At 34.5% G+C, this 23,135-nt stretch overlaps 2 protein-coding genes across 3 annotated transcripts in view; one reads left to right on the top strand and one right to left on the bottom strand.

Moving 5' to 3' along the window:
* LOC106662781 (UPF0769 protein C21orf59) overlaps positions 1–23,135 on the bottom strand; it is a 150,341-nt gene that overhangs the window by 102,192 nt on the left and 25,014 nt on the right. The window lies entirely within an intron of this gene.
* LOC106662779 overlaps positions 6,369–23,135 on the top strand; it is a 32,780-nt gene continuing 16,013 nt past the window's right edge. Inside the window, exons 1-2 of the mRNA XM_014387097.2 lie at positions 6,369–6,518; positions 16,105–16,495. Of these exons, the coding sequence (XP_014242583.1) occupies positions 16,136–16,495 (360 nt within the window). The 5' untranslated portion in view covers positions 6,369–6,518; positions 16,105–16,135. The remainder of the gene's footprint in view (positions 6,519–16,104; positions 16,496–23,135) is intronic.

Below are 23,135 nucleotides of genomic sequence, written 5' to 3'. Positions count from 1 at the left end.
AACCTTTCTCAGTGTTTATTTTAAAATAAATATTTTTATCAAATATTTACTGCCGATTGGCATATTGGATTCAACACAACATGAACTGGTTAAATAAAAATTAATAAAACCTTGAAGGGCGTCGGTGGCCAAGGTTCTGAGTTCATAATTTAAAAAAAAAACTGACACCCCTAGGGTTGATAACCACTGATGTTGCGAACCCTCTTAAAAAACAGTAACAAACAAAAATTCAAATGGATCAATTACCACGGATTACTTCCAGATAATTCTTGAATACCTCAGTGATCACCTCTCATAACTTGGTTCGTTTACATACTAAAAATTAAATATTTTCCAAATTATAGAATAGCCAATGAAGAAGTGAATTAGTTGAGTAAATAAAAAATCTTTTGTTTGGGGTGATTGTATGACGTCTGGAGATTAAAAGTTAAATTATTAGCGAAAATGGAATGGGTTCGACCAAGCCCCGAAGAAAATCGAGTAGTCTGGAGGAGTGAATGTGACCGTACTTCTATGTTTATATCGGGACTTGTGTTTACGTTAATTTATTTAAATGTGTGTAATTTATTAGCGTAAAATGAAAGGGGTTAAAGCGTTAAGGAGTTGCTTAACCCTGCCCAGAGGATTACTGAGTACTCTCTGAGTGAATTTGACCAGACTTCTGTTTGTGGTAATCTGTCTGAGGTAAAAATAGGAGGTAGCATTTTAGGATATTGACATAGCATTCTTACAAAAGCAGAGAATCAGTGACAGATTGAAAAGCTCATATGGCTGCAACTAGAAAAATAGGTGTGGAAGACCACAAAAGAAGTAAAAACTCGCAGAGGGACGGCGATGACCTCAGCCCTTTACCGGCCCCTAAACTTCCCACCATATTATTATTATATAACGTAATCGTAAAAAAAGAATGGTAAAATTAATTCGATTCCTAGCATAACAATATATATCTTTTCTTGCGAGTGTTTATGTTGAGACAAGGCCAGAGGAGTATATCGTGTTGAGTCGTTGATGTTATCGTACGTTTGCCAACCATCGCGTTCACAAAGCTAGTCGATATCGGCTTACCCAGTTAAATACATTATTCACGAAACGTTTCATAAAAAAAGCTCTTTACCAACTTAAATCTCAGAGAAAATATTCCCTCACAATTTTGTCTTGCAGGTTAGATTTTTATTCAATTAGACCCAATTAACATATTTCCGATAGTTACTTTTCGAATATGATAAAACATTGTAATGCGTTCATTTTGATTATAAATATATTAAAATAAGATAAGACTTATGTTAACTAATTAGTTGAAAATCTACTCGTCCTCAGGGTTGAAAATAATAAAAGAAGTGTTACTCATCCTTCAACCGGACTGGGACACTTATTGGGTCTTGACTCATGAGTTTGCTGAACGCTCAAACTGGTTTCGGCATTGTGCCATCTTCAGTGAGTAACTCAAACTTAAAAAATAGTTTTTTACATTTTTATATTACAATTACACAACGGTACGTTGGTTTTTTTTACTTTTTTCTTACTTCAGGGCTTCAAGTGTATAGTGGGTGTTGACCTGCGCGTCAGTAAACACATATAGAAACGCGTTTGAATAGTTCCAACAAACCTGCGAGTGAAAACCAACCCAATAAGTGACCCAGTGCCGGTTGCAGCACGAGTTCACTGAGAAGACCAATACCCAGCATCAGAAGTATTTTTCTTTGGCATTCGATATAAGTAAAACTAAGACATTTGTCAGCTTAAGAACATTTTGTTCTGTTCCGTCAGTCAATTTTCAACTCACTGCTATATTTCAATTAATTAATATTTAGGTAGAGCAGCGGCGTATTTAGCCGAAGATCGTGGGTTCGAATCCCGCTCGTAACAATGACTTTTTTATCTCGACCAATACCTTTCATAAATATTAATTAAGTGAAAAATTTTAATTGGTCAATCGGACCACGAACTGTAATGGATTTACTACTATATCTTTCAATATTCATATATACCAATTAAAGCATTTTAAATTAGTTAAATTAAGAAAAACAGTCACAATGATTTATTACTATTTAAACCAACTGCAGAAAAGACAGTCGATATTGTTCTAAAAAGGCCGCCTGTTTGTCATTGAATTTGTCAGTAAAACACGGATAATTGAATATACCCTGACCTTATATAAATAATTACTATTAACGAACAATGTTTTCTCTTATTAAATAAATATGACACATGTTTTAGTTAATATATTAACAGCTCTTGTTTTAATTAAAAAAATTAATGTATGCACAAACGACAGAAAAGGTTCAAAACTTGATAATTGCAGAAGTGAAGGTGAAATCGAACCAACACTGCCCAAACTGCATCCCACTTTGCTGTTAATTTTTTTTTTTTTTTTTTTTTTTTTTTAGATTTAGGAGGATAGATTATTATACAATAAGTTAACATCAAACAATGTTGTCATAATTGTATACATTCGTAGAAAAAACAAAAATCCTATCCAAAGAAATAGGCATGACTGCAGGAGTAAAGTCCAAACCAAAAGTGCGATTGCAAATCCTTGATTTTTTTTAGTTTAGTAGGATAAATGATTAAAATAAGATAACATCTACATAGTTTAGCTAAAGTATAAATTCATAAAAAATTTAAATTATAGAAAGTAATACAATTGAAATACAAACTTATGATCAATTGTTTAACAGTAAGTTAACTGCCTAAAGATTTAGCAACAGAGCAAGTTAAAATTCAAACAATAACTTCTCTAAAGCAGAAGTAAGGTGGAAACTAAAAGAAAATTTGCTAAAACGGTATCTTTCTAACATTTTTCTTCAAATTTAAAAGAATAAATTATCGAAAAATAAATGCCTCGTGCATTCTTCAGCTAAAGTACAAATTTACTTATACACTAGCGGAGACAACAGAAGAAATGCCAATAGAAACGTATGGTATGACATCTGAGTAATAAATTTGGAACCCATTTTTTTCCAATACCTGCATTATACTTGAATCTGTTTATGTTTGACGATAGATTATTATAAAATAATTTAAACTATACATTGATCACCTACAGTGAAAATTATTATATTTGCAGAGACCATAGAAACGATACAAATTCAAATAAAACACTTGAGTTGAAAAGAAGTCCAGTTGAAACAAACGAACAGTTAACAAAACGGTACTTCACAAAGTCGATATTTATGTATTACCGGAGTCTAAAGACAAAATAAAAGTTATATAAATTTATGGTAAAGTAACTGCAAGAGTAAAAAATTGAATAGAAAAATTGCATTTCTCTTAAATTTGTTATACAATTTAGTAAAGTACAAATTTGTGACTAAAGAAAATAGTAAAACTCGAAAAGCGTATGGCACGATAACTGCAGCGGACGATATCAAAACGAAAATTTCAAAAACTGCGTCCATCTAAAATTGCAAATTTGCGTAATAGCGGAGGCTAAAGAAAATATAAAAATTCAAATAACAATTTACGGCTAGATTACTGGAGTGGTTTGAATGAAATTTATTAGCGCGAATGTTGGGCTTATCCCCTATCACCCCGAGGAATATTGGGGTACTGTGAATGTAATTTTTTAATGTGTATGGTGAGTCTTATCCCCCCTTACGAATGAATGAATGAAAAACTGATATTTACAACATAAACAAATAAAACAGAGAGAAGAAAAACTTAACAGTAAATAGACAATGGACGAAAAATCCGTCTGCCATAGGTCGCCGTGTTAAAATAAATAGCAATGAAAATTCTATATGCATTTAAAAAAAGAAAAAGAAAAATTAATTAAAAAATTGTATATATTACTTCGGTAATAAAATGAAAAATTAAATTATTTGTCAGCTTGTATTCGCTCCAATTATCAGCTCCAAGCCTGCCTCACAAAATCCAATCAAAGGCTTAGATCCTGAACCCTCCAAAAAACCCTAAAGTTCGCCCCTTGACAGAGTAAAGCAACCTAAGTGAAGCAAGCGGATATCACCCAAAATTGAACATTCTGCCAAGAAATTAAAAGCATATTCGAGGGCATGCGAATTGCAAAGCGAACAGCAGCCACCCTTATTCCACACGGCCGAGGTCAGCTGAAGAACCTCGCAGCGCATTTTAAAAAGTCAACGCAGCTCAACCGGCATGATCAACACATTCACATCGGTGTTGGGAATTAATAAGAGAGCCGAAAAATGGGTGCTCCAGTTAGCGATATTTTCCAATGGCAGGGAGAAGCCAATATCGTATTTCGCGAACAGTGATTTCCAGGCACAGAACCAAGAAATCTCTGATCGAAGTTTTTCAAGAGAGGTAATTTTTGAGAGTCTCGAGTCTGGAGAACCTAGCCTCTTCAGGATAAAAGACAAGTACAGCTTGAGAGTGAACACAAACCCCACTCTATTACACCAAGGAATATCGAGTACTCTGGGGTACTGTGAATGTAATTTGTTATTACGTATGAAGGGGCTTATCCCCTTTTACCCCCAATAATGTAGAGTGCTCTGGGGTAGTGTGAACGTAATCTGATGTGTGAATGTAATTTATTAGCGCGAATATAGGACTTATCCCCAATAACCCCGAGAAATATCGAATACTCTTGGGTAGAATGAATTCTAACCATACTATTGTTTTATTTATGTGTTTTGGTGTATGTGTTAACTGTGATATTTTATCCACAATTGCCCTCAGATACTGAGAGGTTAGCAATAGGATAAACGTAAGAGAGTCTCGGTTACTGTTATATCATATAACATCAATTAGTTAGCTGGAAAAGCAAGAAAAGAAAAATAAGGAATAAAAAAATTTAATTTGCCAGCCTTAAGACAAAAAAATTAAAAACTCCAGAATAATTATTCAGAAATCGTGAGATGCCGTCTGGTGTGATGTAGGTATCAGAAAAACATTTTCTTTATCGTGCCAACGTTTCGATCTTTATTGAGATCATCTTCAGGGCCTGGGATTTACAAACATATATTTCTGAATAATCTTCGACTAACGGTCACTAATCACCACACACTGCAGAATTAAGTTGAAACCAAACTGAAAATTTGCAAAACCAAATGCATTTCACTTGATTTGTTCATCAAACGTAGGAGTTAGAAGGATATATTATTGTACAAGTTATCAGTTAAAGTAACTTATTAAAAGCTAAAGCTACAGTACAGATTTTTATGTTTACAGCGGATTGTGTGTAAGCTTTTAGAATAATTTGCCAAGGATGGGGGAGAATGTTGATAATCCGATATGAGGAGGCGAAGTAAGTACGTTTTTTCGTAGGTATCATACAGAGGAGATAAGGAGTAATAAATACTACTGCTTTTCATGGCAGTTGAATGCGGTAAAATTTAGGAAGGCAGATTGCCCGTGGAACTAAAGTTTTTCCGTAGTATAAACAATCGCCAGTAGATCGCCCAATATGGACTGTTTCTGCTGTTGCCCGAATTTGTTTGAAAAACCATAAATCCTTGAAGAAAATTTGGTTGTAAAAGTAATCGAAACGCATCAACGAAAAAAAATAGTAGCAGAATGGATTAAAATTATAAAAATTTATTTCCAAAAATGCAAAGATTCGTGGCTGTAATGAAAATTAGGTGGCGAAAATACCGACCCCAAGCACTTACACATGTGTAAATATGTCATTGTGAAATAAAGAAAACAAATAACTTAATTTCAGACTAAGGGAAAATTACTTCAATCACACGTGTGGAATTTAAAACATAACGGCGGAATTTAACATACTCATGCTGTAATTTAAACTTTGTGTTTTTCGCTTTTTGAACTTTGTAGAAATGCCTTCTGAGGACATATAGTCACGAACGAGTCTACGTTTTATGATGTCTTGTGTAGAATTTATCATGGAATAGATGAATAAAATAAGTTGTTCCGCCTTCTCTTAGAAAGCAAAACTATAAACTAAAACCCCTCATAAAATATTACATAAAAATTATGTATTTTTATTAATTATTATCATGCATGCTTACAATATTGTTCATTATGTATCTTGCTCACCCGTTTATCATAAAAGACCTCAATGGCATAATCGCATAAAAATTATTTACCTACATCGAATGCTTTCTTCATATCATTTTACTTAAAATAAAATGATTCAGTAATCCCAAAAAACATCCATAGTTTATTACCACAAAAATTTTAGCTTTAGACCTTATAAAGGTTTGCTAAATTTTTTCCGAGCAATTCGAGTTTTGAGTTTGAGTCAAGTCTCTTCAAACAATAATGACAACATGTCATGACAACCTGCTCTGTTTGGGATTTTCCTAAAGGGAGTCAATTTTGAAAATATTTTTGAAAGTTTTACGGCCCGGATACGAGGTCGAAAATTGAAAACGTTACGGTTCGAAGATGTCGAGATTGAAAGAAAATTAACCATCCTTCGAATCTAATTAAGAGCGGAAACAGTTTCCCTCTGGGGTGAGAACATCATAGGCATGCGTGATGGGGAGCATCCCTCGGTTCAAGCACAACACAGCCAACCCCCTTAGTTACCAACGAAACACCGGCGAGCGCTGATGCAAAAAGAGGAACAGGTAAGCCACAAAAAAAAAGCTTCAGCCTGCCACAAAAAATGGTAACGATGCCAAAAATGACAAAAGTACGCACTGAATAAAAACCCTCACCACCCTTAACCGATCCGTTTCTTATATTCCGATTTTTTCTTTTTTTTAAGCAAATCATGTAAATGTATGCGAATGACAAAGCTTCGTAGTAATGTCAAAGATTGGTAGGTCAAGGTGAACGACGTAGAAGGAAAATTTGCAGAAGAAAATGTCCTAAACGACAACAGGGGCAACTTTGCATCCTGGAATTACGTTGTTACATCCCGGAGAAAACTCTGTAGTGTTTCAACCTTTACAATTGGTCTTTATTGTATTATTAATTTTTTTTAAATCTCTCCTTCAACTAAGAAAATTTTCGTTAATTTACTTTTTACTTAACATTTTTTTTCCGTGAATGGTCCTTACGTTTTGCTTTTCATTAAGCAATAAATTTATTGTAATGAATTAAATATAAAATTATAAAATTTAATTAAAAGCTAAGTCGTCATTTTTTAAAATAAAAAATGTGGATAGATTGATTCAACACAAAATAAAATTCCTTCCTATAAACCAAAAATCCCAGCACACCGGTTATAATAATAATAAAAATTAAATACAAATTAACAAGCCATTTTTCTTTTGTTAAGATTAACCAACAGAATATTAATTAATGTTCAAAGAAAAAATAAAGAATAATTCCCACAAATGTTGGGAAGTGAAAGTAAATACTTAGGATACATATAAAGTTTCCCAACTTTTAATCTGAGTATAAAATGAGTGATGTCGAGCTAAGAAATATATAGAAAATAATAAAAAGTTTTAATAAGACAATATTTTTTAAAATAAAAACAAATATTTAACATAGATTAAATTAGAATAAGCAAAAATCAACAAAAAGCCCGTTTTCTGCTTCATCGACTTAAAGTTGTTCCAAAACTATTCTGTTAGACTATATAAGTTTCTTTATTTTTTGTAAAGTTATACAAAAATTTATATAAATTTTAAAAAATTCAAAACAAGCTTTCAAAAGCCACATAACATCGTATTTCTATGCGTGTTCTCATGGAGGTAAACAACGCCTGTTGAGCTGAGGGCTAATCGTTAATTGGCCCTAATCCTTCCGCTGATCAAGCTTTTTAAAACTAACTTGATTTTAAGTTAATTTTTCAAAAGTCCCTTATTACGATTGAAAATATCCGAATAGTAGGGATATGCAATGGACTGGGGACTCGAAGCAAATTCAAAAGTCTACTCAAACCAAATACCTAACTTTATTCTACAAAAAGATTAGTCCATTAAAGATAATTCATTATGTTAATACTTCAGTTAAGCGAAGCCCAGTTTTAATGGGGGAGATAATTTAATAATCATTAATTTCTACCCCAACGCTGTGAGTATTTACGGAACGAATAATGCCTCTATATTCCTCTCAAAACGTATATATATATATATATATATATTACACTTATATTATACATATTTATAGTTGCTGATATGATGAGAAATTTCCGTTTGCGTCAGAATTTAAGAACATATTTTTTCACTAAGTTTTTTAAATGAAATAAGAAAAGTGTTACGAACATCTAACAGCAACTGAATCAATAGAGTTTGCAACTTCAAAGGCGTAATAAAACGAGATCGTTTACCACGGGCCAAAAGAAAAACAAAATTCTTGAATCGTAAAAAGTTAGTTTACAGGAACGATGTTTTGTAATTTCTTAACAATCTGACTCTGTCGAGTAAGAGTTTCAATTTTTAATAACAACGCAGAATTTTCTTTTTCTTGCTTAACGCTATCCCCCGTTTATAAACTTCCAACATGATTTTTTAACGGATTATCAAATAGGAAACTTTGTGTAAAAGAAGAGTAAAACTTGGTTCGACAAAGATTTTTAATGTGTGCAATATATTCACTTGTAATACTGAACTGGTTGCACAACAGCACGTTTTATCCATTTCGCATTCCAACAGGCGTCGCCGGGGAGTCTTATTTCATCAGATCTTTTCATTTTACATATTAACCAACTCACTATCGAGTGCCTCTGGCACGCAAGCTGACAATATCAACAAATACAAAAGTAATATAATCATAAAAATAATATAAAACTTTATATCTTTATTGATCTTTTCTCCTAGTTTTGGTCAAGAAAATGAATTATACCGGCTAAAAACTACATACTTAAAATTACTCCTTTTGATTCTTTTCTTATTTTTCAGTACATTACAACTATCTTCCAATAGGTAATATGAAACAATGAGAAAGGAAATATATACAAAATTAAAAGCAACAGTGAAGAGAATACCCATTGATAGTACTCTAATGATACTAAAATGTTGTCTGTTTAATTAATACTTGTATCATTATTACTTTCACTACCGTCACCATCACTTCCTAGGAGATCTCGCGGCCATTATATGTTCAGTCGGTTAGGAGGGTTCAAGGGGATTCGTCGGAATGAAGGTTTCCGATGTGCTGATTTACGGTGGTTGGGAGGGTATTGTGAGGTTTTCGATAAAAAGAGCGGATTTCATCTTAAACGTAAGAAATTCTTAAGTCTGTATGTATAGTAAGATTAGACACATAAAACGGAACATCTAGTATTTTTCGTAGAATTATGGATTGGGCAATTTGAAAGCAGCGGATGTTGGAAGTTTGGCTGAACCCCACACTCCCAGTCCGTAAGTTCATATCGACTTAGCTATAAAGTGGTTTTATAAAGCAGCCTTTTATATTTAGGAGGTAAATTAGAACGTTTGTCAAGAAGTCGCGCAACAGCTCTGTATCATGTCATAACCTCCTGACGTTTTAGTCGTGTGTGAGAATTCCGGCAAGCGCTTGTCTATTTACTACAGTCCGAGGTACCTCACCTTGTCCGCGGTTAATAATCAATTAAGCTAAGAGAGTATCTATATCAGTAGGTAGATAATCTAAGATAATCAACTAGTTGATTACCTCGAGTATTTAAAAAAACTGAAATGATTCACTTTTGATGGTTTTTGGTCTGCGAGTCGGTAAATTCATGTTGAACCGGCACAGGGTCACTTACTGGGTCTGTCTCCACTCGTGGGGTTTTGTTTGTAGTTATTCAAACGCGTTTCGGCATTGCGCCATCTTCAGTAAGGAAACGAAAGTGAGTTCCTCACTGAAGACGGCGCGATGCCGAAACGCGTTGGAAACACTTAAAAAACCAGAGTGGATACAGACCCAGTAAGTGATCCTGTGCCGGTTCAACGTGACTCACTCCTGGCATCTATTCTGGCTAAGACGGTCCAGCACGTTAACAATTTAAATACAGAAAAAATAATAAAATTACACAAATAATAAAAAAAAGTCATATGTTCATTTATTTACAACTTAATTGAAGGCTTTTTTTAAGGGTTTTGATCAAATGAATTATACCGTATAACTCAATTTCTTTTTAATAAATTGTTTTTGTAACAATTTAAAAAACTGTATAGGTGCTCAAACAATTCATCCAATTGAATGGACAAAATCATATAATATTTATTTCTAAGAGAAATTAAATAGAACAAGTATGATACATTCAAAAGGGAACGCGGTGGCCAAGTGGTTAGGACATCCGACTCGTATTTCTACGCTAGCGCCCTGGGTCCGAATACAGGCTTAGAGATTGAGGAAAATTTGTTGTAAGTGTTGTTAAGAATCAATGCGCTACAAAAGGAATGTTGAGGTCGAGTGTAAGGTCAGTGACGAAGTAAAGAGCTTTGATGATTTGTCTGAGGACTTTTGATTAGAAGGTCTAAAGTTTTGTACAAAATAATTTTAGTATGATCAAGACCTATTTCCGTCCTAGCTGTCTCCGTAATTGTCGAGATTTCTGTTGACTTGTTGTCTCTTAAATCTTTTGTGAGGATTCCACGTCTGATGTCTATGCACAGTCCTAAATATTTGACTTGACTAAAAATCGGAATCTCTTTGTTGGCGGTGTACAGTGGAGGGTGACTTTTTTTCCAGCTATCTATCCCAGCATAGGCACGGGATAATCAAGACCTTTGGTCGTTCCTGCACCTTTAACTAATTTTAAATTTTTTTAAAATATTACTATAATTTTTATCTTAAATATTAAGTTTTTAATCTAAAATAAGTCAGTTTTGAAGGAAGAACAAATAAAATATTTTACATAAGTTAACTTAATGTTGCTAAAAACTCAGACAGATATTTTTGTGTTTTTTCCCCTTTTGTGTGACCTTTTGCTCTGTTTTGCCCTGCAAACATTAGTCAGTCTGGGTAGAATTATAATAGGAAATCTATGTGCCCCGGGGAGTCGGTGACATGGCCAACGTTGGGGCTTTTCGCCACTCTTATTGAAATACAGGACCATCCCCTATGGCCGTAAAGTGTTTACCGAGACCCACTGGGATGCTGAAAACCATTCGGCACTGAATCAATCGCTGTTTCAACGCTTTCGAACCTTTATCAAAAATCCATTTAACGACGAACAATCGTTGCAGAAAATTTCTATGCTCTGAACAGCTTAAGAAGAAAATCCCAAAGGATTAATTTTCCTTTTGTTTACGACGTTCTCTCCGCGGAAATGGATTGCCCGCTTCATAAGTCCTATTCTAATTTTCCCGTGACGATGGAAATGACAGACCTTCGGCATTTCAATAAAGTCCTCTAAAAGTAGAATAACAGAGCAATAAAGAGCTTGTGGCCCTTCGGCTGCAGATGAGCCTTGGTTTGATTAAAGCCGCCCTTTCCCTAAAGCCCCCTTTCTTTCTCGGAAAGGCATCTATATTTTTAAAAATTGATAACCTAAACTATAACATTTAATAGTTTTCCGTCAATATACCAGCATAAAATTCCCGCTTTGACCATGCCCTAAATTCCTGTGTCCTTTTATACTCAATATCAAATTAAAAGATTTGAGAATTATGTTTACAAGAAATTCATTAACTCCTATCTTCAATATATTATACTTCAAAACCTAGAATATCTATATAGCATTCACTATATATAGCCAAATCATACCGAGATCATCTTGTTCAAATCCTAGTAATCCCAAAATTCAAAACATCGTTTTTTCAAAACTCCTCATCATTGCATGCAAAAATTTCAACAAATTGCTCTATTTTTTAAATTATTTTATTTGTACCCTTCACAAGTACATATTACAAATGTGATCATAAAACTTGTTTTGCCAATGCCGGCACTCAATGTGAGGGATTAAGGAGCAAGGTTTCGCAGCCATCGTCCATTAAGGCAACGAGGTCGTTGTAGATGATGAGATTAGTAGTAAGGAGCTTGAACAATTTGTCTGGAAGGACTGGATGAGCTGGATGTTAGACGGCTTGGCAGAAACCACATCAAGAGGTCTTAGTAAAATCATTTACTTGTAAGGTTAGTTTTGTGATGACTGTCAAGACGGATTTAGGTCCTAGAAGTCTTCGTAGTTGTACAAGTCTTCTCAACCTCAACTATTAAACACTCTTAATCGCCATTGGTTTTTGAACAACTATTACTATCTGAGCTTCTTTCTTGGATTAGGACTGAAAAATGATACTACCTATCATACAATATTCTTCAATAATACTCCTATCCCAAAAACTGACTGTGTACGCTCCCTCGAGTTGTATGTCGACTCTCGTCTAAGTTGGAACCGTATGCACGAAATAAGAATAATAAGAAGAAGAATTAAAGAAACGCTTAGGACTACTGTACAAATTATTATCAAGAATATCACACGTTCTAACAAAAAACAACACTTTATAAGACACTACCGAAACAGATTTAGACTTACAGATTGTAACTTAGGGACACCGCTAAACCTTCCAACATCCAAAGAATACAGTCCAGTCCTTCTAATCCAAAGCCCTCAGACCAGGATCAGAACCATTGTCAACTCTCGCCATCTACTACGTTTCCTACGCTTCGCAATGACTTCCAAATACCCTCCGTTAAAATAATTATTCAGAAATCGTGAGATGCGGTCTGGTGTGATGTAGGTTTCAGAAAAACATTTTCTTTATCGTGCCCAGAAAATGTTTTTCTGAAACCTACATCATACTAGACCGCATCTCAAGATTTCTGAATAATTATCGATTAACGGTCACTAATCACCACACACTTCGTTAAAATGCTAATCCCCAACAAATGTTCCACATTCCATGAAAAACTATCCGCATATCCTAACACATTAGCCCGGTGCATGTACTACAATCCAGTAAGGCGACTGACGCGATAGAAGTAGATAACCAACTATCAGAAAGATGGAAGAGCAACAGTGAATGGTTGCTGGATCCCCTCAGTTTATATGCAAATAGTAAATACTACTGTCATATTACATAATGGATATAATTTGGACAGATGTAACATAAAAATTTTGTTTCTACATTTTCCTCATTTTCTTTTCTAATCCTTTAAATCATTTTTAACTATGTTATTGTATTTCAAATAAATATGATTACGTACGTTGATTATTTACTTTCTGTAACCTCTAGCAAAGTTGTAAATTGCGGTCAGCACGAAAACTAACCTGCATATTTAGTCCTTAAACAAAGGAAACAAACACAATTTGAAAACTTCTGAAACCAAATATAAACAAACGTAGAACATCCCACTAGACCAAAACGGTATACAATAATTTATCGGGCAAACTGGTTTTATATGGAAGGTTGACATACTTAACGTATAAGGTCATTTAGAAAAATCATTGAAAAACAAACTAAGTAACTCACCTCACACAAAACCACCTCGAACCCTCGACAATTGGCAAGTTTAAAATCGTTCCATAACGTACAAAAATGTTCATCCAATCCTTGACTTGCACAAACCCAACACATTCAACAGGAACTAGTTACTTATGAACACGCAACTCAACAACTCATTCAAACCATTTACGTCATTCAAAATATTAGAGAAAATAAAAGGAAAATAATCGATCATAATGAATGAACAAACATCAAAAACTAAGACCTAATCCATCAAAATCACCGACTCACTCCATCCAACGTTCATCAATGTATAAAACCAGACTAAACGAAATATCGAACAAACAAACCCACGACCAAAACGCGTCTGTCAGACAACTCGGCGATACTAGGCAGACCAGGATGAAACAACCAAACTACAGGGTTATCACCCTCAAGACTTATGCAATAAATTAATCCTCCTAGCGATGAATAATTGAAGGAATTACAATTAATTAAGGTTTTTAGTTGAGATGAAAAAAAAGTTAATGGCACGAGTGGGATTCGAACCCACGATCTTCGGCTAGATACGCCGCTTCTCTACCACTTGAGCTATCGTGACCTCGATCCACTCGAACATCAACTTCCTATCTCAACCCCACCTTATGAGTTTTCCCTCCTTTTTGCCATTTTTCAAATGTGTTAGTGAATTAGTGAAGCTCTCCGTGGCCATTTCAATTGTCGTCGAGAATCCAAACCGATTACACGACATTTGAAAAATGGCAAAAAGGAGGGAAAACTCATAAGGTGGGGTTGAGATAGGAAGTTGATGTCCGAGTGGATCGAGTTCACGATACCTCAAGTGGTAGAGCAGCGGCGTATCTAGCCGAAGATCGTGGGTTCGAATCCCGCTCGTGCCATTAACTTTTTTTCATCTCAACTAAAAACCTTAATTAATTGTAATGATTTAATTGGTCAAGCGGACCACGAAATTAGTGAATTGAAGGAATGTTTATTTTCATGATTTCGGTACAATGCATGTAACAAGAGTATAAGGAAAGTGGCATTGTACTACAACTTCCTATTACAATCCAATTCAAATATATACAGAGTTGTTTGGTATGGAAGATGGAAAAAAATTGCTACACAAAAACCACAAACTCCTAACCATTTCTTCTATGCAAATGCCCGGGTTGGTGCCTTGTTTGTAAAGAAAACCAACAATTTTTGAAGGAGTAACGATGCCCTGAAAGAATCTAATCTTATCAATCTTCCCAGCCATCTTCCGTTAAAACATACCCAGCAGTCCATTATGCTTCCCAGTCTTTTTTGGTCTTCCCTTTAATCTTCTGTTTAGTGCCATTTGTTTTAGCCCTGATTTGGCAATCTATATACGTGGTGGACCACATGATCAGCTTCTCTTTGTTCATCACCATTTCTGCTTTCATTTGCTAATTGGAAACCTTTTCCTAGTTTGAACACCGAATAATTTACACTACACTTCCACCATTTATGCTATATTCACTTTCATCACATGTCCCTTGTGAAAGATCTAAGCCTAACAGATGTATATCATTATTCAATGATGACTCTGTCTTAGAAATACGGGGATTATATTTTTTATTGATTTTGCTTTTCCGCCTTTCGGAAAATTACTATATCTCCTTACTGTCTATAATGGATTCTAAATATTTATAATTTTGGATATCATTCTTAGAAAAATATTTGAAAAACTTCTCCTTCTTGTCATACACACTATCATCAAACTCTTAAACCATTAATTAATCTTTATGAAAGGTATTGGTTGAGATAAAAAAGCCAGTGTCACGAGCGGGATTCGAACCACTTCCCATCTCAACCTCACCTTTCTAATTTTACCTCCTTTTTGCCATTTTTCAACTCTTCAACATTATCTACCAATCGCTAATTCAGTTTGCGCGGCTAACACCGAGCCCACCGCATTGTTGACACCTTCGCCACCTCTCTCGAGCTTTAACAATACTACCCGACTATTTTCCTTGACTATCCCAGGCCTTTGATCGGGTATTGTATGATGGCTTGTTGTGGAAGTTGTATCCTTCCCTTTACTACCTTAACCTACATAACACCGACACTTCCGAGTAACCAAAGGCGACACTCTTCTACCTTTATCCCATATTAACCGATGTCCCACAGGAAATACGTTTGCTCCCTTACATTACTCCTTCTTTAGCTGATCTCCCATTCCAACACCTTAACAATTTCCATATGCCAAATGGCAAACTCCACAAAAATTGTCCCAGTTACTTCCGCATATAACTTTATCCGCAACCTCCAATCTCATCGACAGTAGAGATTCAAGGTAAGCCACTAAAATTCCGAGTGCTTAGTTTTCACTCTTAATCGGGACTCTCACCTGTCTATTTATGTGGCATCCCCTTCCAAATATACTATATTTGGACTTGACTTGGGCAAAAGACTTATTTGGGATCTACACACACGACTTAAACGAACTCACAAGCTCAAATATAAAATGCTGAAGAGACTATTTGACCAACGATCTAAAGTGATAAAACCTATTGTATACCTTATTTCCCTGATATATACAGACTTGAACTGTACAACACAACTAAGTGTTCCAACAAAATCCAATCCCTCTAATCCAAAATCCTTCGTACAATAGTTGATGCTTAAGTTCGAATCAACAGTCCAGACATGTACATCTGCATTCAATACTGCATGTGCATGTGTATGTGAATATCCTGGTAAATGCCATAATCATAAAGTCCTATTCTAAAATTATATCGTAAGATTGTTATACACCGCTACAAGGTATTCTGGTTATCTACAGTTGATCTTCAAGCCTCACTTTTTATGTCAGTCAGTCACCTTGAGATTGTAAAGAGAATTCTTCTTTGTGTGTATTAAGGTCGGTTGTTTGTTTCAGAAATTCACTTTCGTCTAGGGCGGGATGAGAGATGGGGAAGAAAAAGGTTAAGGAGGCCGTGGTGCCGCAGCAGGACAAAAAGATCTGCGGAAGCATATGTCTGTGCCAGTTCACAGTCGTGATCTCTTGCGTGGCGGTCATATACCTCGCGGTCGCCGTCTACATGCCATCCTACAGGGCCTTCACCTACGGCATGGAGCCGGAGCCAGTCATGTGCCAAGCGGTCAACACGACCATGCTTACCAACTACTGCGACTGGGCGTCTTGCGGCGAGTGGTGTCTGACCAAAACGTCCGGCTTCTGTCCACAAATTCACGTAACGACTCGCAGGAACGGGACGACCATCAGGTTGGATGGCTGCGCCCGTCTCGCTTCCTCTTCTTGCCCAAAAGTGAGTAAACTTCATTCTTTTATAACCTATTATAACTTTATATCTCAAAAGTACTTCAAATATGGCATCTATATACTAATAATTAACTGATTTTCCTTTTGTCCCTGAGGTTAGGCTCCTTTATAACGATGAAACGATTATGATTTCCAATTGTCTGCCTAAGTTCTTTCGATGTTTGTGGGCAAAACGGAATACGGTTAACCTTTCAGGACAGTTCAATTAGAATCATGTCAGCGAAACACGCAGAGGACGGTGCGATTCTTATTCCATTTTTCTCTAAATGTTCGAATTTTGTTTTTCCAATTTCTTTGGACAAAAACAACAATTAAACACCAATTATTTCTGAATTTATCTGTAAATTCTACAATTACATCCACTACAGAATGTGAATATCAAGTTGGCCTAAAAGACATATACAGGGTGTTCGGCTACTCGTGTTACAAACTTTGCAAGTAGATTCTACATTCAAAAAGGAACCAAAAAGTTCTAATTAACTATGGTTTCGCATGTATTTCACTTTTTCTGGTAATATTTCATGTCCTTGCTTGGATAAACAATGATAACTCCAAAACTAAAAGGTTTTGGACACATCCGTTGATACCATTGAAAACTACTTTAAATTTTCAATAAGATGTGATCAATACTAAACTTGTAAACGTTGTTGAAAAAACTGTTTTAGTAGCGAGATCTTTGAAAAAAAAATTTTTTTCAAAGTTGAAAAACGTAGAATGGTGATTCCGAACTACTATTTTCAAACCAGAGACCAGCAAATTTCAGAAAACGTACTCCATTTAATATCTTTTTTAGTGGTGTAATTTCTTTTTTAATTCCTTTTGTCCAAGATGAAGAAATTGATGGAAGAAAGGAAAAAACAGTGGCTGACAGATTGGTAAGGTGGAAAATTTAAAAAAAAAACTTAAGGAAAAAAAGGAATCGCATTACTTTCCCCTTTTATAAGCAGTTATCTTAAAAACTACATCCGTTGAGCTAACATATAGCCATAAAAATCAAAATCAGATGAAATGAAACTCTCATAGTTTTTATCCAAGGACCTTTCAAATGATAACTGCATCCAGAAAGATGTGTTTTTAGGCGGAAAGTTATCAGCTGCAGATAAACGAATGAAACTTATTGACTGTGTGGTATCTATTTGTCTATTAATTTTCATATTTAATACAAGGTGATGATAATTGAAGATTATCTCAGAATGTGGTTTAGCGGGGATAAAATTTAATTAAATCTTAGCTGCGGTTTGTTGTTTTTTGTTTAGTCTTCCCGAAGGGGCTTCATCGCCATTACAAATTTTCAAAATTCAAAATTATGCCTTATGAACAGGCAGTACATCATCGAACACCGTATTACTCTGCGATCGGCCTTGGTTGTTTTTATATCGAGTTTCTACTTGTAAAGTAAAAAAGACGAATTTGGGATTCAACATTGACCATATTCGTTTTGTGGTTTAACCTGGCTATGCTTGCTGTTTTGTTCGTTGAGGGGCGTTTGTCTTCTCGTCAGGTTCAGTGTTAGATGAATAAAATTTATCCATTACACTTCTTAATCTGATTGACCACATAACCCCTTTCAATTAATTACCTTACATAAAGATCAATTAATTGAGTAAACTTTATGTTGATTACCAGTTGTAAACGTCAATTTTCTAACAATTCAAAGTAGGCTGAACTGGGTTGTTCAACTCTAGTCGGTCAGATGGTTGATTTGCCGTTGAATACCCGTAAACAATTGTAAACAAATATTTTGTTGTCCGGAAAATAATGCAGGATTTTGGTATTAAACAAAAAAAAAGAAACTAGTTACTTTAAAGCAATGTTCTTTAATCAAAATAATTTCCCATACNAATGAGTAATCCTGTAAACGTAAACAGAATATTTTATATAGATTTTTTTTAATGAAAACTTAAAATCCTGCATTATTTTCCGGACAACCCAATAACATGGACACGACTGTCTAAATTACAGACAAATCACTGAAGATAGCTTGAAGCCATGATGCGATTCATAGGCCAACATACCCCTTAAACCCGAAGAGGAACTCTCACAGTTAACTTACTTTTATCCGTTTGAAGGTTTAACTAAGACATGATTAGTAGGTCTATGTACATATTTGTAAAATGTAAACAGTATTTGTAAATCCCAGGCCCTGAAGATGATCACAATAAAGATCGAAACGTTGGCACGATAAAAAATTGTTTTTCTAAAACCTACGTCACACCAGACCGCATCTCACGATATCCAAATAATCATTGTAAGTATCCTGTGGCTCGAAACCAGAGTACTTGCAAGCAGCCTTTTTGTATGAGTCCTTTATGTAGAGAATTGTTTCTCGATGTGTCCCGCCTAATTGAAGGTTCAACTCTTTGGGTCTATATAGAGAGCGTATGAATGCCACCGGATATGAGAATCGAAAATGAGCATCTGGGACCTCCGATTTTTGGAGGAAACTGAACAGTTTTGAGTATCTAGATTGAGGAAATTTCGAATGAATTTATTAAACGTTTTTTTAATTTCGGTTTCGAACCCAAATTAAAAAAAGTTTAATAAATTAATTCAAAATGTCCTTAAGTTTTTATTTTATATTATTATTAATCTTTCCACCTTCAATCCTTCAACCAGGGTTTTTTCCTTTCCTTCCTCAATTTCTACACCTTTAAAAAAAAATTAACAAAGGAATTACACCACTAAAAAGGATATTAAATGGAGTACGTTTTCTGAAATTTGCTGGTCTCTAGGTTTGAAAGGACTAGTTTAGAATCATCATACTAAGTTTTTCAACTTTGAAAAAAAAAATATTTTTCAAAGTTTTCGCTACTAAAACACTCATTTCAATAAGGTTTTCATGTTTAGTATTCATCACATCTTATTGGAAATTTAAAGTAGTTTTCAATGGTATCAACGGATTTGTCCAAAACCTGTTAGTTTTGAAGTTATCATTGTTTATTTCAAACAAAGTCGTGAAATCTTAAAAAATCAGAAAAAGTGGAATAACTCCGAAATGCTGAGATTCGTACCATAGCTAATTAGGACGTTTTGGTTCCATTTTGAAGGTAGAATCTACGGGCAAAGTTTGTAACACGAATAGCCGAACACCCTGTATAACTGTGTGGTGTTTAGTGACCGTTAGTCAATGAGTATTCGGAGATCGTGCGATGCCGTCTGTTGTAACGTAATTTTTTCTTATCTAAAATTTTCTAGCATTCTATAAATTAATAATTTTTTCACATCCTACATGTATCTGTAAAATCGAAACGTTGGCACGATAAAGAAAATGTTTTTCTAAAACCTAAGTCACACCAGACCCCGAATAACCCTATATACCAAAAGTTTTTTAGGTTATTACATTCTTAAGATTCAATTTTATAATTTCATGGTGGAAATATAACTATAATTTGATATTAAATTACAATTACTTACAAACTTCAATGTAGTTCTAAGAGCACTTGCCATGAAAAATAGCTTAATAGTGATTAATCGAAAATCGATTATTGCATCATGACACAGTCTACTGATCGTTTTATATAAGAAATTACTGTAAACGATATGTTTCATAAAGACCCTCAGTTAAAAAATAATCATAGGTAAAATCTACAAAACCTGATATCGAATTATTGAACTATAATTTTTTTATTACAATGTTGTAAATGTAGGACAGAAAATGAACGTTAACCTACACCACTAACTAATCATGTGCTTTTTGCCGGCCGTTCATCGATTCCACATAAACTTGTTTACTAGGAGGTAAGTGGAGCTAGACGCTAACACGTTTTCGTTGTTCGATTTTACCATAATTTTTCCACACTTGTTTTTAACATATTCGGATATGAACTTAATCCGTGGGTGTACCGTGTGGTGCTCATGCAATGTGCGTTGGAATGTTAAGGTCAACCAATCCACTTCTTTCCCCATCATTTCTCAACCTTTGCGACTAGGATAGCCCTATTATGGTCGAAATCCGACCTGAAAAGACTGGTCAATCAGAAATTATTCGAAATCGATATTTGAATAATTCATCATGGAAGGTAAATTGGAATTGACGCGGCGATAAAGCAATATCAGGTGTCGACTAAACCACGAGGTTTTTATATTAGAAATGTCTTCTTCAATGTGTTTGGAGGGATCTCGTTTTAATATTTAACCCATAAAGGGGTTTATTTAAATATTTTCTTTTCACCGCCGAAATGAAATATTTTATATAGTATAAAGTGAATTTTACGTCAGTCATTTAATAAATATTTTTCAGAGTTGAAATCTGAACAGCCGCGTATCAAGACACCCTTTTGTGATGTTTGTGATGGGTTCCTGATAAATGTCACTAAATTTCAACCCGGTTTCGATTACTACTAATTTTAGCCTTCTCTTAACCCCGTTTCCTGTTTCGACGACGAATTAATTCTCAACCATTTCGGGCGAAGATATGTTACACGCAAGTCCTCTCTTGTCGTCCCATTTAAACATGTATATTTTTGATGATCGATAGTTTGAATAGTGCATCGCATTGGATCGGGGTGGATCCGGGTCCCTTTCAGCTGTGAATAATTCAGTCCTCTTAGATCGAGCCAGGGGCTCACCCTTCGTTCGTTCAGCCCAAACTGTTAACCCCGAAATCCGAAAAGGCATTATAGTAATTGACCCTTCCAATTACTACTCTATTACTTTGCACGTATACAAGAAAATCTTTGATATTTCCTAATAGTCAATTTTTGATTAATATGTAAACAACTCCACAATTGTGCCGAGAAATTTAATACTACTCATTACAAATACAATAATTCTAAATTTTTTATCAATGATAAGCAATAGATAAATTTATTTCATCTAAATGCCAGCTGTTTAAATATGACATACTTTTTTTAAACCCTCAGTGTTTTTTTTTGTTTGGTTTACCTTCGCCTACTTTCCTGTGATAAACACCAATGTTTATTCTTTATAAAGATGATATTAAACTCATCATTGTATCGTGTGGCGTTTAGTGACCTTTAGTTAATGATTATTTGGAGATGGTAAGATGCGGTCTGGTGTGACGTAGGATTTAGAAAAACATTTTCTTTACCGGGCCAACATTTCGATCTTACTTTAGATCATTTTCAGGGCCTGGATAAACATTGTTTGAATTGTACAAATACATCAAGATGGGAAAAAATTATTAATTTATACGTTCTTTTTCTTTCCTACATTTACAACATTGTAATAAAAAATTATAGTTCAATAATTCGATATCAGGTTTTGTACATTTTATCTATGATTATTTTTAACTGAGGGTCTTTATGAAACATATCGTTTACAGTAATTTCTTATATAAAACGATCAGTAGACTGTGTCATGATGCAATAATCGATTTTCGATTAATCACTATTAAGCTATTTTTCATGGCAAGTGCTCTTAGAACTACATTGAAGTTTGTAAGTAATTGTAATTTAATATCAAATTATAGTTATATTTCCACCATGAAATTATAAAATTGAATCTTAAGAATGTAATAACCTAAAAAACTTTTGGTATATAGGGTTATTCGGGGTCTGGTGTGACTTAGGTTTTAGAAAAACATTTTCTTTATCGTGCCAACGTTTCGATTTTACAGATACATGTAGGATGTGAAAAAATTATTAATTTATAGAATGCTAGAAAATTTTAGATAAGAAAAAATTACGTTACACCAGATGGCATCGCACGATCTCCGAATACTCATTGACTAACGGTCACTAAACACTACACAGTTATACAGGGTGTTCGGCTATTCGTGTTACAAACTTTGCCCGTAGATTCTACCTTCAAAATGGAACCAAAATGTCCTAATTAGCTATGGTACGAATCTCAGCATTTTCGGAGTTATTCCACTTTTTCTGATTTTTTAAGATTTCACGACCTTGTTTGAAATAAACAATGATAACTTCAAAACTAACAGGTTTTGGACAAATCCGTTGATACCATTGAAAACTACTTTAAATTTCCAATAAGATGTGATGAATACTAAAGATGAAAACGTTATTGAAATGAGTGTTTTAGTAGCGAAAACTTTGGAAAAAAAAATTTTTTTTTCAAAGTTGTAAAACTTAGTATGATGATTCTAAACTAGTCCTTTCAAACCTAGAGACCAGCAAATTTCAGAAAACGTACTGCATTTAATATCCTTTTTAGTGGTGTAATTTCTTTGTTAATTATTTTTTTTTTAAGGTGTAGAAATTGAGGAAGGAAAGGAAAAAACCCTGGTTGAAGGATTGAAGGTGGACAGATTAATAATAATATAAAATTAAAACTTAAGGACATTTTGAATTAATTTATTAAACTTTTTTTAATTTGGGTTCGAAACCGAAATTTAAAAAAACGTTTAATAAATTCATTCGAAATTTCCTCAATCTAGATACTCAAAACTGTTCAGTTTCCTCCAAAAATCGGAGGTCCCAGATGCTCATTTTCGATTCTCATATTGGGTGTCATTCATACGCTCTCTGTATAGACCCAAAGAGTTGAACCTTCAATTAGGCGGGACACATCGAGAAACAATTCTCTACATAAAGGACTCATACAAAAAGGCTGCTTGCAAGTACTCTGGTTTCGAGCCACAGGATACTTACAATGATTATTTGGAGATCGTGAGATGCGGTCTGGTGTGATGTAGGTTTTAGAAA

Source organism: Cimex lectularius, unplaced genomic scaffold, assembly GCF_000648675.2.
Source record: "Cimex lectularius strain Harlan isolate CLEC.00 unplaced genomic scaffold, Clec_2.1 scaffold45, whole genome shotgun sequence".
Taxonomy (NCBI): domain Eukaryota; kingdom Metazoa; phylum Arthropoda; class Insecta; order Hemiptera; family Cimicidae; genus Cimex; species Cimex lectularius.
This window is presented reverse-complemented; position numbering and strand designations above follow the sequence as displayed.